At 41.6% G+C, this 18,517-nt stretch overlaps 1 protein-coding gene across 3 annotated transcripts in view; it reads right to left on the bottom strand.

Moving 5' to 3' along the window:
- Positions 1-2,735: 2,735 nt before the first annotated feature.
- SLC16A12 (solute carrier family 16 member 12) overlaps positions 2,736-18,517 on the bottom strand; it is a 75,089-nt gene continuing 59,307 nt past the window's right edge. For all 3 annotated transcript variants that reach the window (XM_013054759.2, XM_013054760.2, XM_013054758.2), the window contains 5 exons: positions 16,464-16,567; positions 13,412-13,555; positions 11,094-11,673; positions 8,575-8,834; positions 2,736-4,716 (listed from right to left, as the gene is read on the bottom strand). In XM_013054759.2, coding sequence (XP_012910213.1) covers positions 4,454-4,716; positions 8,575-8,834; positions 11,094-11,673; positions 13,412-13,555; positions 16,464-16,567 — 1,351 coding nt within the window. In that variant the 3' untranslated portion in view covers positions 2,736-4,453. The remainder of the gene's footprint in view (positions 4,717-8,574; positions 8,835-11,093; positions 11,674-13,411; positions 13,556-16,463; positions 16,568-18,517) is intronic.

Here is an 18,517-nt window from a genome sequence, read left to right as displayed (position 1 = left end):
TCCAGACTCCACAGAGAAGCCCCTGACACTTAAATAATTAAGAATAATAATGAATGGGGTTGCCTGGGTGGCTCAGTGGGTTAAGGCCTCTGCCTTCGGCTCAGGTCATGATCCCAGAGTCCTGGAATCGAGCCCCGCATCGGACTCTCTGCTCAGCCGGGAGCCTGCTTCCCTCTCTCTCTCTCTCTCTGCCTGCCTCTCTGCCTACTTGTGATCTCTGTCTGTCAAATGAATAAATAAAATCTTTTAGGAAAAAAAAAAGAAGAAGAATGAATGTAATAATCATCACTCTTTTCCAGAATTCAAAAGCACTTTTCACTTATTTGACACCTTCTTAAGCTAGAGGAAGATAAATCACATCAGGCCTGGGGAGAGAAGAAGGAAGAGTTGCAACTTGTAATTCAGATACCCAAAGTCCACAGAAAGAAAGAGGACCCAATCAGCTTCCTAATGATGTGGTTCTTTAACAAGTGATACCAGCCACCTGTACCCTCTGCTTGCGTGAATAAATTATTCTTGCCAGGTTCGGTTATTCCTTGACAGCTGAAGGAAGACATGTCCTGTCAGCTTCATCAAGGGAGAGGGTAAAGGTAGATAATTGTAGATGTTATGGGATGGTTATGTCAAGTTCATTTTACTGTACATTTTTGTACATTTGAAAATTTCCATAATAAAATGTTTTATTTTAAATGTTAGTCTTTTTATTGTGATTGAATATTTCTAGATTCCCTCTCTCAAATATTTCTCTGTGTTATGGGACCAAATCCCAGTCATCTCTCACTGGTAGCTGCTCTGGCAACAGTTATAAAAATCTATTGTTTGGAGTACCCGGGGGCTCAGTTGGTTAAGCATCTCCCTTGGGCTCAGATCGTGATCTCAGAGTCCTGGGATTCAGTCCTGCTTTGGGTTCCCTGCTGAGTGGAGAGTCTGCTTCTCCTTCTCCCTCTGCCCCTCCCCCCCATACTCGTTCTCTCCATCAAAGAAATAAATAAAATCCCTAAAAAAAAATCTTTTAAAATCTATTGTTTGGTGGAGTTAGAAAAAAATAAAGACTCAAACTTTGAAGTATGAGAAAGAAAACTCAGCTATCTACCTTGAGTTCACACTATTTCAATTCAATAAGCAATTTCAGAATTAGAATCAAGACCAGGAAGGTGAGTGCCAGATAGACATTACCATCTTTGTCACCACTGGGCAATGGTATAGGCACTTAGAAAAAAAATTCAATTCTTGGCTGAGAAAGCATGATTCTGGTAATGCAGAAGAAAGAACTCTCTTTTGAGACAAAGTGTGCTTCCCAACCTTCTCCCTGCTATACATACATAAATGCCCCCAAAGAGAGGCCTGGATCAATAAAAAGCAAATTAAACCACTTAGCTGGAAGTGATGGTCTTGATAAAACCAGACTCTTGGGAAAACTCTTAGAAATTTCCATTCTAGAATCTTCCCATTTATACGAACTGGGAGAGGAAGCATAATCTGAAGGATTTTATCTTTCCAAAGGAGGGTCTGTTTCCAAATGGCTTTTTGAACACACATAAGAAGAAAACCCAAGGCAGGTTCCAGCCACACACAGCTTCCTAGCTTTATAGGATTTCACTGGAGCCAGAGGAATGCAGTGGCCACTTGATGCCTCAGTTTCCACATTTATCAAATGGTGATAATATAGGTTATTATGGGAATTAAATAAGACAATATGTAGGAAGTACTTAGCACAGTAGCTAATGCATTGGAAGTACTCAATAAATGGGTTTGGCTTTTGTAAATTATTTGATTGTTTACCACATCTTTATATGCTAGCTACATTTTAGCATAATTCAGACAAGCCCATTCACCATTCAATCCAAGCCCATGTACAGGAAAAAATATATATTTTTCCAAACACAAATATAAATTCACTTTATTATGCTTTTGAAATAAGAAAATATTAGCATAAATATCCGATCTATTAGTAAAATCTCAATCTGAAAAGAAGGCCCAATGGTACAATGTATCTATAGGTTAGTTTCTTTGCTTTTCTATCAATTTCAAAGTAGAACTTGAAGTGATATAAAGTAATATTTAAGATGTTGAATCATCACACCACAATCTTGTTCTTGATTCCACAAAATACCTCATTCCACAAATTCCTCCCTTTTGAAATAAACAGTATAGGCACATGGAACCTTAACAGTAACATTTTGTGAAGTTAGACAATGATAGACTCTAAAAATCTACATTTTCCTTGCTGGTTTTCTAAAAATGTTGCTCCAAAAGGGAATTAAAATATAAATTTATGCATGTATAAAGTAAAATATCTGAATTATTTTATATAAAATTTTAAAAACTCTGGTTTCTATACTCATTTTTCATGAATACTTATAATACTTTAGAGAAATTATATTGCAGAGCTGGATAAACAAAATTTTACTGTGATCACCAGGAAAAAAATATGTATAAGAATATTTATAACTATATTTCAAAAAATCTTTAGGCTTGAAGATTCAAGAAATGACATTTAGTGTAAAGTGGTACTCCAAACACACATAAGTTCATTTAACTTTGACTTTTTTACAGATATTTTCCAAATCTTGTTTTTAAATTGCAAGTGACAAAGTAAATGGGTTCAAAACTACAGTCTTGGGGCACCTGGGTGGCTCAGTGGGTTAAGCCGCTGCCTTCGGCTCGGGTCGTGATCTCAGGGTCCTGGAATCGAGCCCCGCATCGGGCTCTCTGCTCGGCAGGGAGCCTGCTTCCTCATCTTTCTCTGCCTGCCTCTCTGCCTACTTGTGATCTCTCTCTGTCAAGTAAATAAATAAAATCTTTAAAAAAAAAACAAAACAAAACTACAGCCTTAAACTAAGTAAAACAGATAACAGGCAACATTCAAATTTATCTTTGGAAAACAACTATGAAATACTACAGCTTTCTTCCATTAAATCAAGGCAGTATTTCATTCTGAAAGCAATGTATTAATATGTAATTTCATGATGTAATCCAGTTATAGGCAAAGACTTGCTGAACATGCCTAGTCAACCTAAGATCTTCCTCAGTGCAGGCCTCTGGAGGGACAATGGATAAAATGGACTTCGGGGTCAAAATATTTCTTTGAGGCTCAGATTTTAAATTTTTCCATAGTTAAAATCCCCCTTCAACGGTGTAACTTGCTTCTAATTTACAGGTATGACACAATTTGGGGGTGCAAATGGTTGGAGACAAGCCAGCAGATCTGGCCTTTCTCTTCTTTCCCACGTCCTCCCTCTGAAAAGTCAGAAATTACTCCAAACTGTAGGAAAACAGAGTACTTGAGAATGAGTAAATTATTCTAATCCAATGAGCAAAGGTACATAAACAAGTTCTATGAACTATAAAGTGTCACAGCATTAGCCTTCTTAAGCTTCTCTTCCCTCTCCCCCGACCAAAGCTCTAATTAATGAGCACTGGGATGCTCAGCCGAATCCCTAAAGCCTTCTCTCTCACTCAGGTGAAGAGGCCCAAGTTAGAATCAAGTTTCTAATGATTATCCATAAAAAGATAAAAACTTAATCCAGGGAGAAAGGAATCTCACCTTTAGAATATTTTTCAGGCTAACCTCCCAAGTTTCTGTTTTGGGTAATGATGAACCGAAATGTCTGATCTGAAAAAAAAAAACCTCCCATCAGAGACCTGCTGATTCAAGAATTCAATTCCTGCCCAGCTGGAATTCTGCCAACACTTTCAGTTCCTGGCAGGACTGTGTGTACAATTCAAATAAAAGCTTTGTTTCTAAAGAAAAAAGGGGGGAGAGAAGTGTTGGTATTAACATGTCAGGTAAGATTTTAGAAATCACCCTTGTGACTTGCTGTATTCTGTTAAATTCAGTATTATATTAACAGATGTGGGTGCCTAATCAGAGGGGAGGGGCTCAGCCTTAGGAAGAAGCCTTCTGTGGAGGTGGGAGGTGAAGATGTCAACTCTTTCTCTAGTAGAGTTTCTCACTAGGGCTTTACACGGAGTTGTTGAAGAACGCTTTAGATTCTGCAAAAGGCAGTGATTTATACAGACCCCTTTCTCCAAGAAAGCATCAAGTGAGCACATCTAACATGCCATTGTTTCCGTTTCCATTCTGAGGGAGTCAGACAGAGGGGCAGAGTTGGCAACAAAGCTTTCCAATGTCATCTGCTTTGGTCATGCTTCGAAATTACCCCCAGTTACAGCGAATTATAGCAGCTCCGTCCTAACATTCTCCATAGAGTGATGCTCATTGCCTGAAAGGTACAAGTTCGACTGTGAATACAAATCTCAAATGAGGAAACTCTGAGCCAGTCCAACTTGCTTTGTTATTTGGTATTTCCCCTATAAACGTTAATAAAATAATAACAGTAATTTCCTCGGAAGGCAATGTCTCTGCCAAAATTAAATGTTTCAGAGACACGTGCAGTCCAGTGGTCCCACCTCTCTCAGCCCTGAAGATTCCCAGGCTCAAGGCCATGGGTCATGTGGGGTTGGAACCAGGCACTGTCAGAGCCACACACTGATCATCTTTGTGATCTAACTCTCTTGCTACAGAGTAAGCCACCGATCTATTGGTCCATAGCTGCAGCTTGGGATCCGATTCCTTGGCAAGGAACTGCAGCTGGGCTTTTTTCCTCTTCTTTACGAGTCTAGCAAAGCCAAGCAACACAGAACTGAATATCATTGAAAATCCACAGAGAAGAAATGCCGCCGTGTAGCTGCTAGTTGTATCGACAAGCCATCCTGTAATAAGCAACCACAAAATTACATTGTTGAGTGTAAAATCCAATTATTTACATGCTCCAAAATCTAATGCTTTCTAATGATAAGAAACACTAGGTTGCTAGCACCACCATCATAGTTTTGACACACAAAGCCGATCTAAAAATATTGTGCAGCAAATGAAAACTGCATTCTGTTTTCTAGGAAAACACATAAAACAGATTGTTGTTCTGTAAAGTACTTGGAGCAGTGTCCCATTCTTAGAGATCACACAACAAATATTATTATTAATACCAGCAAGTATGGAAGAAAAGATAAAAATAGTGTCATTCAGGGGTGCCTGGGTGGCTCAGTGGTTTAAGCCTCTGCCTTCGGCTCAGGTCATGATCCCAGGGTCCTCAGATCGAGCCCCACATTGGGCTCTCTGCTCAGCGGGAAGCTTGCTTCCCTTCCTCTCTCTCTGCCTGCCTCTCTGCCTACTTGTGATCTCTCTCTGTCAAATAAAAAAATCTTTTAAAAAATCTTTAAAAAGATCTTTAAAAAATCTTTAAAATCTTTAAAAATCTTTAAAAAAAATAGTGTCATTCAAATTACTGAGTTGGGATCATTTATGTTTGTTGTATAATTGTACCGAATGTTAGTAGTATTCCCAGTACCCACATACTGTCTATCCTGAGTAACATAACATGCTTCTGGATAAAGCAGAATTCAAATTTTCAGTTGGATCCAGTCACTGTACCCTGGGCAGTTTGAAATCAGACCTTTGGGCCACCATAGAAGTTGCCAATGCAAACTGCACCTCGTATCACCGGGCATCATTTTGCAATCATGGGTTTTTCTTTCCCCCTTTATTTCTTCTTGCAACAAATTAATATCAATAGCTATTCCACCTCAAAATTTTGAGGAGGACCAAGGTATATGATATGCAAAACATGGGCCACAAGGATCAGAGAATCAATGGGGTCAAATTAGACCTCGGCAGGCAATTATTTTCTGATTAAAAAGTTTAAAAAAAAATTCCTCTAAATTGGGGTGCCTGGGTGACTCAGTTGGTTTTGTCAGGTCACAATCTCAGGGTCGTGGGGGTAAGCCCCACATCAGGCTCTGCACTCAGTGAGGAGTCTTCTTGAAGATTCTCTCCCTCTCCCCCTCCTTCCTCTCATGTTCTCTCTCTCTCTTTCTAAAATAAATAAAACAAATCTTTTTAAAAAGTGTCTCTAAACTTAAATCCACTGGGAAGGCATATGATTTTACCTTTCACCCACTTCAATTCATTAGTCAAAAATGTTATGTCGAGGGGCGCCTGGGTGGTTCAGTTGGTTAAAGCCTCTGCCTTCAGCTCAGGTCAAGATCCCAGGGTCCTGGGATCAAGCCCTGTATCGGGCTCTCTGTTAGGCGGGCAGCCTGCTTCCCCCTCTCTCTGCCTGCCTCTCTGCCTACTTGTGATCTCTCTCTGTCAAATAAATAAATAATCTTTTAAAAAATGTTATGGAGAAATTGTTATAAGCCCCACAAAGTTTCCTACAATTCACAGTATCTCAAATATTTTAGTTATTGTGGGATTTACTTATGCATATATTTCGGTAGCACCAAACAGAAGAGACTGAGTTGTCATTTTAAAGGTAATTAAATAAATGGTAAGATTCTCCAATGCCTGACAATAAGTATAATGTCTGATTTGCCAAAGGAAGGCCACAGATTGAAAAAAGATCTAGGAATTCCAATTTCATTGATGCACTGTGACTTTTTAAAAGAATTACAGAATTATACTGCTCCTAAAGGTTGGTGAACACAAAAATTGGCTATGGAGGGAGGATGTGGGGACACTTTGGGAAACTGCCCCCAAAATGACCCCCAAAAAAACATTTTGGGGCACTTCCCAAAATGAAGCATTAAACATGTAGCCCAATATCACCAGTTTAAACTGACCAGGATATTTTATCCACAGCTCTGAAGCAACCAGATTGCCCCCCAGTGTGCTTCTTTAGCAATCACTAGAGTTTGGAAATAATTCAAAACTTTTTATTCACAATATCAGTTAAAGCAGAAATCCTGCCTTCTTCAAAAATTCCCTTCCTTTCTTCTAAGCACATGTTTGGCTCGTTTCTTTTTTGCCTATTTTCAGAGACCTTCACTCTCTTAGTTTTAGTTTAGGCAGGTGATAAAATCAGAACCAATTATTTGCGGGGCACCTGGATGGCTCAGTAGGTTAAGGGGCCACCTTTGGTACAGGTCAAGATCCAGGAGTCCCAGGATCAAGCTCCGCATCAGGTTCCCTGCTCAGTGGGGAGTCTGCTTCTCCTCCTGCCCCTCACCCTATTCTTGGGCTTGCGCACTCACTCTCTAATAAATTAAAAAGCTCTTTTAAAAAAAGAACCAACTGGGGTGCCTGGGTGGTTCAGTCACTTAAGCCGCGGCCTTCGGCTCAGGTCATGATCTCAGTGTCCTGGGATCGAGCCCCACATTGGGCTCTCTGCTCAGCAGGGAGCCTGTTTCCCCCTCTGTCTCTGCCTGCCTCTCTGCCTACTTGTGATCTCTCTCTCTGTCAAATAAAATAAATAAAATATTTTTAAAAAAAATAAAAAATAAAAAACAAAAAAATAAAAAAAGAACCAATTATTCTCAATCTTTACTGTGCGTGAGCTTTACAAGAAAGCTGATTCAGAATGTAGATTCCTGGAAAGATTCAGATCACAAAGGAGGATCAAGGAATCTGTGTTTTGTTACAAGGGCCCCAAGGGGTTTGGACGCAGGGGGTCCCAGAACTTCCATTTTGAGAGACACTGGTCTAGACCACATTCTCCGGGAAGGAGGGAGGGACTCTGACCTGTTTGCTGCCATAGTAGTGCCAACAGAAATGCTGGTGCACGCAAGCAATAAATAGTTGTCAAATCACTTGTTCAATCATGCTTTAAATTTCTATAGCATTTGACGGTTCACAAACCATTCTAGATGCTTAATCTGATAATCCCCAAATCTTTAAATCCAAATCTGGCCTCCCTCTAAAGCTCAGATTTCATCTTTAAACAGCTCTGTTGGACATTTTATTGGGTATTTCAGATATCTGAATATTTCTAAACTTTTAATTCATTGTTTTTTCTGGCAAAGCCATTTTTTTCCAGCTTCCTTATTTCTTTCAACCATGCCATTATTTTCTAAGTTATCTTTTGTGTTTTCTCCTCCCTCACTCCCACATGCTAAATTCAGTTGATTTTTCCCCCCAATACTTCCTCTTTGCCCTAAGAGCTCATTTCTATTTCTGCTGCAGCAGCCCAAGTGTAGGTCTCTATCAGTTTGATTCTGAACTATTAGAATGGAATCCTAACTGCTCCTCCCCTAATTACCAGGTCAATTGCTAGGTCCCAGTTTCTAAAATATACTCTCTACCATATTACCCCTTTACACAAAACCCATAATATTATCCAGAGTCTCTGAAGAATATAGGGCCCTTTTGGCTCCTTTGGCTGGCACTCCAGGCACTCCACTGTGACATGCTCACTTACCATTTCAGCCTCACTGCCTGCTATCCCCAAGTGGAACCCTGTACTCCCTCTAAACTTCCCTCTACATGTGCCTGACTTGTTTACAAGTTTTGAACAGCTGCTCCATTCCATTACTCCCGTCATTAGTGTAGAAGGGAATCAGGACCCTAATTTTGGATTTTTTCTTTTCAAGTAGGCTAAGGTCTCCATTGGCTGGAAGAAAGTTATAAAACAAGGATATAAGTAAGACCATGATATTCTGATGGTTCTTGAATCCCTTTCTCTTTCACTCTTCCCAACTTATTTTCTAATCCTCATTGTCTATGCATGAGTTCACTGTTTTCACATTGGTATGACAAACAGAAGAGGTGGTTGGGGGATCTCTCCGGAAACTTACCTGCAATGGGCGGGCTCACCAGGTATGGCACTGCATGAAGGAAGTATACCACACCGAGCGCTGAGGATAAAGAAGTGGTCCCCACTATTTCTGCAGTCACTACAGGGATCAGAGTCACGTAGGCACCATCAAAGTAGCCAAAGGTACAAGAGAAAGGCACGAGCAGGGGAAAGCTCTGAAGCATTGGGAGGCAGAGATAGCAGAGCCCATCTAGTCCCACGGCAAAGAGGTAGCAGACATACCGGTAATTCTTCAGGCACCTGTGGATTTGAAGATCGAGAATGAGGGTAGTATGCACGGGTTCTATCCGAGAGCTTTAGAACCATGCCCCCCGCCCCCAGCAATAAGCATCGTTGTTACTTATAGAGAAGGCTTCCCATGGTTATCTATGTTGTCTGCCTATCATTCTTTCTGGTATACGGAGACACAGAATGCATCTTCCCAGGAAACATGGTATGGCAGAAAGTAGCATACCCTCTGAAGTTAGAAAGATGGGAATTTTGAATCCAACTCTATACCTCCTAATGGCTCACTTCTAATCTCAATTTCTTTAGCTATAAAATGGGACTGTTACCAATCTTGTTAGGGTTACTCTAAGGATAGTTCTAAAATAACAGGTACAGTATCAGGAAGCTAACATTTCCTAGTAGCCTATCCTACTAGATGTTTTCAAATAGGATATCCACTGGTATGTGGTATGTCATATATGCTCAAAAACCCAGCATAGGGGCACCTGGGCTCCTAGGTGGCTCAGTTGGTCAGGAGTCTGCCTTTGGCTCAAGTCATGATCCCTGGGTCCTGGGATCAAGCCCTGCATCGGGACCTTTCCCCTCTTCCTCTCCCCTTGCTTGTTTTCCCTCTCACTGTGTCTCTCTGTCAAATGAATAAATAAAATATTTTTAAAACCCCAGCATATAAAAGGGAGAAGCTAGCATATGAAGACATTAAAATGCTTTACCAAAGACTATGAAGGTCTTGTACGAGGACCAAGTCTTATTTCGAGCCCTCCCCAGTGGTACTTCCATTACACTTTCCCTCTCTAGCTCCAAACTCATCATTGTTACCAAATGGCATTGATACCATCATTATTACAAAGACTCAGTATAATATCAGCACCAGCAGTTTATACTTTACAAACAGTTTTCAACCTACCATCTCACAAAATGCTAAGGGTTAATAGAAAAATATTGCACTGGCCTGTTTTGCCGATGAAGACCCTTAAGGATCTGAGGGTTAGTGATTTTCCCTAGCTCACAGGGATAATAAGGGGGCAGAGTCAGTGCAGGAACTTATGTCTCACGTATCTCCGACTTCATACACCTCTATCAAACCTACACTGGGCTACTTCTTTGTTGAGTTGATTGTCCAGGCATATGCCCCTGCTCTCTGCTCTTTTCCTTACCCACTACATTTTTGGAATTAATTTTAAATATTCATAGCCCGGGAGAACGGCAGTGGAGCCCTGGTTAATTACCAAAGACATAATACAGGATCATTGCTCTCCCACTTCATAGCTCAAGTGTGAAGAGTCCGTTTAGGAGAAGAGGAGGACCTTGCTCTCTTCAATCCTAGCAGATAAGCATTAGCTGAAGAAACCACTTAGTGGATTTCTGACAACTGTGATTCCCAAACTTAAAATTATAATGAAAGTATTTGCTCTTTGAATTGTCAAACACAAATATGTGCCTAGAGATCATGCATGATTATTGCCCCGGTCTTTCTGCCTGGACTGAGTTCTGCTCCTCTCTCCATTGCCAGCCAGCCTCTGGGGTCATTAAAAAATAACTAAAACCACAACACCCAGCCTGAGGACAGACTTGACTTGGGATGAAATTAAATCTGTCACCAGAACTTGTAGTTACTACAGGTTTCGGCCACTTAGACTTATCCACTCTCCCAAACCATCTAGAACAGCGTTTGGGCAACTATGGCCAAATCCACCCCACTACCTGGTTTTTGCACTCTCTATGAACTAAGAATGGTTTTCTATTTTTGAGTGGGCTGGAAAAAAATAAAAAGAACACGATTATTTTGATACATAAAAATTATATGAGAAATTAAAAGTTCAGTATCCGGGGGCACCTGGGAGGCTCATCGGGTTAAGCCTCTGACTTCCACTCAGGTCCTGGGATAGAGCCCTGCATCAGGCTCCCTGCTGAGCAGAGAGCCTGCTTCCCCTTTTCTCTCTCTGCCTGCCTCTCTGCCTACTTGTGATCTGTCTGTCAAATAAATAAAATCTTTAAAAAAATTATTTAAAAATTTAAGTATCCATAAGTAAAATCCTACTGGTGCACCCTCACTTGCATTTGTCTGTATAGGGTCTACAGCTGGCTTGTGCTATGATAGCAGAGTTGAATAACTGTGATCACATGACCCACAGAGCCAAAAATGTTTACTCTCTAGCCCTTTACAGAAAATGTTTGCCGACCTCTCACTGGAAGAACAAGCAAGGGAGTTGCTTTCAGATATGGAAAACTTCCCCCTGGTAGGGAACCAGCTGTGGTCTCAAAGGATTTTACCTTCTGTCAGTTAGCCATCCGAATGTGATATTGCCAACAATGTCAATCACCCCGAGTATGGACATAAGGAAAGCGGCTTGCTGGTGACTCACTCCAACACTCACAGCGTAAGGTACCAAGTACACAAAGAGAGGACTGCAGCCATAAGCCATAAAGAGAACAGAGATGGCTAACACGACAAAGTCTGACATCAGTAAAAAACTGTATTCCTGCTGCAAAGAGCAACAGAGGCAGGTCTGCACCCATTTTTTAGTCAAAGTGGAACAGGGAGCCACTCGCTTGAAGTCTTGTTTCTGAGTTCTACTGATGGGGTTCCGCTCTGGAGTCATCTGTTCCTCTTTCAGGGTAATGGGCCGCATCAAGGCACCGCAAACACAGAGATTCAGAACGAAGCCCCCGAGGATGAGTAAGGCTCCCCGCCAGGAAAACTGTTCGATAAGGAGCTGAACCACTGGGGCCAGAATGAAGGTGCCGATGCCGCTTCCGGACATGGCGATCCCGTAAGCCAGGGCTTTCCGTCTGCTGAAATACTTGCCGACCATGGCAATCGCTGGAGAATAACAGAGTGCAAATCCAAGACCTAAGGATGGGGAGAAGTCCATGAGTGCTGGCACGCCATGAACAGCCAATGAAAGAAAACATTTCAGAATAAATTTATTTGGATGAAGGAGAATCTGGCTTTCTGTCAAACCCTCTGAAAACTATTTTCTACACCAAGCTTCAGGGGAGTCTCCCCCAACCAGTCATCCACAGTTGGGAAAATACAGCATATATATGACTTTCTTCTTGGGAAGAAACCCTCAAGGGATATGGCTTCTTAAAATGCAATGAAGAACTTTAAAACTGAATTTGAATTAACTAGAAAATCAGGATAATGCTGACCTAGAGAAACTTATTCTCCCCATCAACGAATCTTTTTATCTTAAGTTATCCAGAGAATTAACTCAACTTTTCATGGCCTATGAAAACACAACTCTGATCGTCAGGACTACTCTGGAATTTGGGTTTCAAAAGCATATACGGCCCCGTGAAATTCCAGGGTAATTTCACATGATTGGGAAACGTCATGCCAGCTTTATACACGGATTTTGCATATAGACAGAGTAACTTGAAAATAGTCCTTAGGGGCGCCTGGGTGGCTCAGTGGGTTAAAGCCTCTGCCTTCGGCTCAGGTCATGATCCCGGGGTCCTGGGATCGAGCCCCGCATCGGGCTCTCTGCTCAGCAGGGAGCCTGCTTCCTCCTCTCTCTCTCTCTCTCTCTCTCTCTCTCTCTGCCTGCCTCTGCCTACTTGTGATCTCTGTCAAATAAATAAATAAAATCTTTAAAAAAAAAAAAGAAAATAGTCCTTAAAGTCAGGGGAAAGCCTCTGAAAGGTTTTCAGCTTCAATTCCTTTTAAGTCAAGAAATTCTAAAAGGGAGTCAACCCCTGGGAATTCATGGCATCCAAATGGAAAAACAGAACCACCGTCAGCTCCCTTTTCCATCCGTACTGCAGGGTGACCAATGATCCTGATTTGCCGGGACTGGTAGGTTTCCTGGAGATGAGGTTTTCAGTGCTACGACCAGGGCCCTCCTTGATAAACTGAGATGCCTGGACACCCTAGCAGCTGGGCCTTTTAGACACATTTTCTTAGCCGACAGAGCCAGATTTATAAAATCACTATGAGATTATGGCTTTTATTGGCCAGATCACGCTACCTGCTATGGCACGGTGTGCAGACTGTGAGTTAGTGCTAATCCAAGTCGCTCTGAGTGATGGGGCATATTGCCACTCCAGTGCCACCAACTGATCCCACCTTGATGCCAAGCAGTCCCCTTAGCATCTGATTTATGGATGCACATGGATTTCTTTTCTTCCTGCAGGGTTCATTGTAATTCTCTAAAGTGTACTTCCATGACATTGAGAGAAACCCCCACTTACTGGACAGTGATCTTCACTATAAAGCAGGGCCGACTCAGGTCGTCAGAGGTAGTATTTTTAGTTCTTGGCAAAGATGTTGGGAGAATGGTCACTGCTGAAAATATATGTTGCCCTGGCTAATCACTCATTGCTTCCGAGTACTGAATCTCACCATGCTCTGCTGCCCAAGGGGAAGCCAGCAGTTACTTTTATCATGCAGCTGGTACATTTTCAGTACAGCAGTACAATCAGCTGGATTTCCAGCTCTTTTAACTGCTAGGTTAGGTAAGCATAAACAAGGTCAGCTAAACGGTGCATCTAGCAAGATGAATATTTTATGGATTACAGTTCTGTGGATGTGCTTAACAAAAATTGAATGGGGATGGGGCGAGATAAGGGGTACCAAGTGCCCTTACCTGTCAGAACTCCCAGAGTGAGGTAGAGATGCTTCAGATTGGTGGCGAATGAGCCCAGGATGAGACCAGTAGAGGCCAGCAAGCCACCCAGCATGATTCCCACTTGGCAGGATAAGTGGTTACTGACAACACTCCCAAGCGGCGCTTCAAAAGCAATAATAAATGGGTTTAACAGAAGGGCCTTGAGGGTACTGCGAGAAGACTGTGGTGTTGCATCGGCAAAGCCGAGAATGATGGGCCTTTACAGCATCAAGCCTGTCCTGCTCATTCTATGGATTCGGTCACTGAGGAAAGAGGAAACGACTTGTCCATAGTCACACAGAGAACAGGTAGCAAAGCTGGAATTAGGACAGGGTCTGCTGACTTGCTTTTCGCGGCCCCCTCACTTCATTCTCTTACCGTTATAATCCCAGGGCTCTGGGGTGCTTTTTGAACAGTGAATCAGCTCCTTATTTAAATTAGTTATCACCTGGACTGGGATGTACCTTGTATGTTTTATATGGTTTTGATCATGCACCAATAGCAATAATTACGGCAGTCAGCTGGCAGGGAAGGAAAGTGGACACTGTGGCTGGCAGTGCTAGGCAGGGAAGGCCAGGGAAAGAGACCACAGACACATTTCACAATCTGGTACTGTTTTTAGGCTTTAGGAAACTCTGTGGATGAGAAATCAAATGCTTCACGTCCACGGTGATATTTTGGTTGGCCTCCCTCTACTTTGTAGAGGTTTAACAATGTGTCAGAACTGTGCCCACTGCCAGGTTTATAGAATATTAATTAAAGCTGGAACAGACTGCAGAGAAATAGAAGTTTAGGGGAATATGACATGTCCAAGATCACCAAGAAGCACTGCTTGGGGCACCTGACACCAAGGGCAGGGTTTTTTCACCCTCTTACTCTGTCTCTTTGGGCCTTCTAGACTGACGGCAAGGGAGGTGGGGGGAGGGGCAGCACGTAAATTCTTTCTGTGGAACAAGCTGGTACCAGTGTTCTTACTAACAAGATCAGAAGAGCAAGTTCTCTGGGTATTTGGGGAGTATAATTTTGTATTGGTCAAGCTGAAACCGGAGCCTGACTCCAATGTACATGACGGAACCAGTCATCAGCCTGATGTCTCCTGTCAAGTTAACACAGTTGCTGGCTGTAGATAGAACCTCTAGAAGACAGGAAGGAGTGACCCTCCTGAGACTATATCTAAGTCTATCAGAAAGTGACAAAATTCAGACCAAATTCGATGAAAAATGTTTACTTCCCTGTTTATCCTAGGGCAAAGCGCCCCACACCCCAGGGAGTGCCCTATACTTGACTCCACAGTTTTCGTCCATGTCCTGAAACTTCACCAATGTTGTACGGTGAGCAGGTGTGTACATGACAACTGGCTACAACAGGTCGGACGGCTTGCAAGGCCTCAAGCCCTTGAATTTAAAAATGCTGCATCTAACACAACCCTGCTTGATCACATAGTCACTGTGATGGTGTTGGTCACTGAAGGTCATTTATTCCTCTTCTGGGGATTATAAATATTCTCCAAAGGATAACGGTGAGGGAAATGAGTCACCTGTATCCTCTGAGAAAGATAAACATGGCTCATTTGGCATGTTCATATAAAGGCTGTGACTAATAACATGACCCTGAAAACAAAGGGACTGTCTGATTAAAAAAAAACAGGCTAGAAAATACAAAGATATTATTTTTTTATCCCTTAAGACCTTCCAGTGCTATCAGTAGCCAGAGCCAACTTAGCCTTCTCATGAAACTTTTTAGTCCTAGAATTGTTCCCAAATTCCTCCCAACAAAGGAAATACATTTCTGTACGATTCAACTGATTCCTGTGTATGTACATTTTTTCCCATAAAAAATAAGTATGAATCAGTACCTAGAATGGAATCAGTTGATGTTATTTGTGAGTTATTAAATAACATAGTATTTCCCTTTTGCCACCATGACATGGCCTGAAGATTAACAGTAGTTTTTCCTTTTTTAAAACTAAAGATTCATTTAAATGAAATGTTTAGGGGCGCCTGGGTGGCTCAATGGGCTAAGCCTCTGCCTTTGGCTCAGGTCATGATCTCAGGGTCCTGCGATCCAGCCCCTCATCGGGCTCTCTGCTTAGTGGGAAGCCTGTTGCCTCCTCCCCCTCTGCCTGCCACTCTGCTTGTGATCCCTCTCTCTCTCTCTGTCAAATAAATAAGTAAATAAAATTTAAAAAATAAATAAATAAATGAAACGTTTAAATGAGCCTAGACTACAAATAGATCATTTCGGCTTGACCCAATCTCAGACACTCTCTAAGACATTAACATAATAACTTTGGTTTAAAATGTTCAAAAAGAAAAATCTCAAGGTTAGTTCTCCTCTATCATACCGGTGGATTGAAAGAGTCCATGAGTTCTGAGAACACTCTATAGACCCTATTTGTACCCTTGGGGGTCTCTTGAATGAAATTTTAACCATGGTGAGTACACTTCTCTCATGACTTCACCATCCTATCCTTCCCTCATACTTTCCTAAGAATAAATGTTTATGCATGAAAAATGAAATCCACTAGCCAAATTATGAATCTCTGGGAAGGAAACAGAATGAAAATAAGACTTGAGCTGTCATGCACATATTGCTGGCCCTCATTTAAGAAGACGGCATAGAAATGGCTCACAGTGCTATCCGATGGCTGTTTACGTGACTGGAGAACGAGGGGACCATAGCATTTAGAAGAGAGAAGCCAAACATACACTGCATGTTTAACTGCTTCCCAAATCAGGAGGAGTCCTGTGATGCCCAGCATCCTATCTCATTACGGGAGAACCAAATAATATGTGTCTTTCTGAGAATATTAACTGCCTGTTTCATCTACCATCAGCCAAGACCATTAATTCCAAGAGCATGTCTGGTTGGGTTTGGCTGAAAGTAGGATTGGTCTTCTCTTTTTGTATAGTCTTAGCCAATTTTTAGCAAATCCTTCCTACTCAGAAAAAAATGGGTAAGCAAAATCAGTGGAAGGTCACTGTCAGGTACAGTTCAAGTCACCAGTCTATCCCTGGCAAGGGATACTCACCACAGAGCATGGTCACGCAATCTATAATGGAATGGATCCAAGCCGTTTGGGCGTAATCCTGAGTGAAGTATGTCTGGAACTCCACAAAAAAAATTGAAATACATCTGAAAAAAACAATGCAAGCATTTTATAGAAAAAAACGTGAATGAACATGGATCTAAACCACAGCTTCAAGCTCTGGGTCCGCTATTTGAATGTCCGTAAGCTTTAATGGTTTTCGGTGGTACATTGCTGGACCACTGTAGGTGGGTAGTCAAAGCTATTGGACCATCTAAAGGATAAGACAAACGAACCTATTTGCCCATCAATAGGGGACCAGCCAAATAAATTTAAACTTATCAATAAAATGAAATATTTTTAGGTGTTAGGATGATTTGGTGTGTATTTATTGATCTCAGAATAAATTCACAGGACAGTCTTAAGTAAAAAAGTAAGTTACAAAGTAGCTTATATAATAAGGCTTATTTTGGTTAAAAAACAAATGAACGTAGTTCATATAAATAGAAAAAGGCCAAAGCATATAAGACCAAAAAGTACTCAGTCACTATATGTGAATGGTGAGATTATAAATGACCACTCTAGAGAGAGGCAGACATATAGAGGCAGAGAAACTTTATGTTGAAAAATGGTTAATTACTTAGGATAAAAAGACATAAGCAATTCAGGAGCGATAGTTTGCACCACTGTACAACTTGAAATGAATGTTCTACAGATCAGCAAGTTTCCTAACTCAGGGCAGGAGTTCTCAGTACTCAGCGACAGCAAGGGTGAATCCGGCCTTGATGGGAATGAGATAGGAAGTGATCAGTCTCTTGGAAGAGGACTACAGTCTAACTCACCAGGCCTCAGCAGCCCACGGCAACCTGCCACTCCACTGTTCCTCCCCTCTCCAGCTGCTGCTGGGTGTGAAGGTGGGTGATGGGGAAAAAGAAGAAGGAAGAGAATCAGGTATAACCAGGACAGCTGTGTTAGGCAGGTCCGGCTTTACCAGTGGGCCTCCTCTGCAAAGGCCCAGGATCTGGTACCCAGAAGCACAGAACTTAAAATTCCTAACAATTTTATCTTCGAATTTGTGTTTTGTAAGCAAGGTCCAAAAGAACAACGGGGCATGCATATGACCAGAGGAGATACACACACAATGTGTGTTTGCGATTCTTTACCTTGCCATCGACACATGTATTACTAGAGACACAAACTCTGGAAGTCTCACATGTTGGAGTTCGGTGAGACTCAGAGCGAGCACAGGGTAAGTTAAGCTACGACTGAGGAAGTGTGGGGGTAGAGAGGCCATGCTTTTTTCAACCCAAAACTTGCTTCAAATGCAGAAAGAAGGCAATGGTATTCTAAGCAACACAAAGGACTGAGGGTTCGTGTATCCTTTCCTACTCAGGGTATGACTGTATTTTACTAGCCAACCACTTACCCTGAAAATGATGGCACAGAGGAAAGGGGAAAAGGAAGGCCATCCACAATTCCTTTCCTTGTCTGTCTGTCCTTACTCACCCGTAAGCAGAAGATACAGAATGTTCATAGAAAGTGCGTACATCCACGTCATTGCGGATGGCAAGATTTCATTGTTTTTGATGGCTGAGTAATAGTCCATTGTGTGTACATGTGGATGGAGTTAGAATGTATTATGCTCAGTGAAATAAATCAGTCAGAGAAAGGCAAATACCATATAATTTCACTCATATGTGGAATTAAGAAACTAAGTAGATGAACGTATGGGAGGGGTAAAACAAAAAAAAAAGAAAGAAAGAAAGAAAAGAAAAAGAAAAAAGAGAGAGGGGAACCAACCATAAGAGACTCTTTTTTTTTTTAATGTATTTTTTTAAATTTTTTTTAATTTTTAATTTTTTATAAACATATATTTTTATCCCCAGGGGTACAGGTCTGTGAACCTAGATGTCCATCAACAGATGAATGGATCAAGAAGATGTGGTATATATACACAATGGAATACTATGCAGCCATCAAAAGAAATGAAATCTTGCCATTTGCGACAACATGGATGGAACTAGAGCGTATCATGCTTAGCGAAATAAGTCAAGTGG

This window comes from Mustela putorius, unplaced genomic scaffold (genome assembly GCF_011764305.1).
Source record: "Mustela putorius furo isolate JIRA1106 unplaced genomic scaffold, ASM1176430v1.1 tig00003909_pilon_pilon_pilon, whole genome shotgun sequence".
Classification (NCBI taxonomy): Eukaryota; Metazoa; Chordata; class Mammalia; order Carnivora; family Mustelidae; genus Mustela; species Mustela putorius.
The sequence above is the reverse complement of the archived record's forward strand: the minus strand, read 5'-3'. Positions and strand labels throughout refer to the sequence as shown.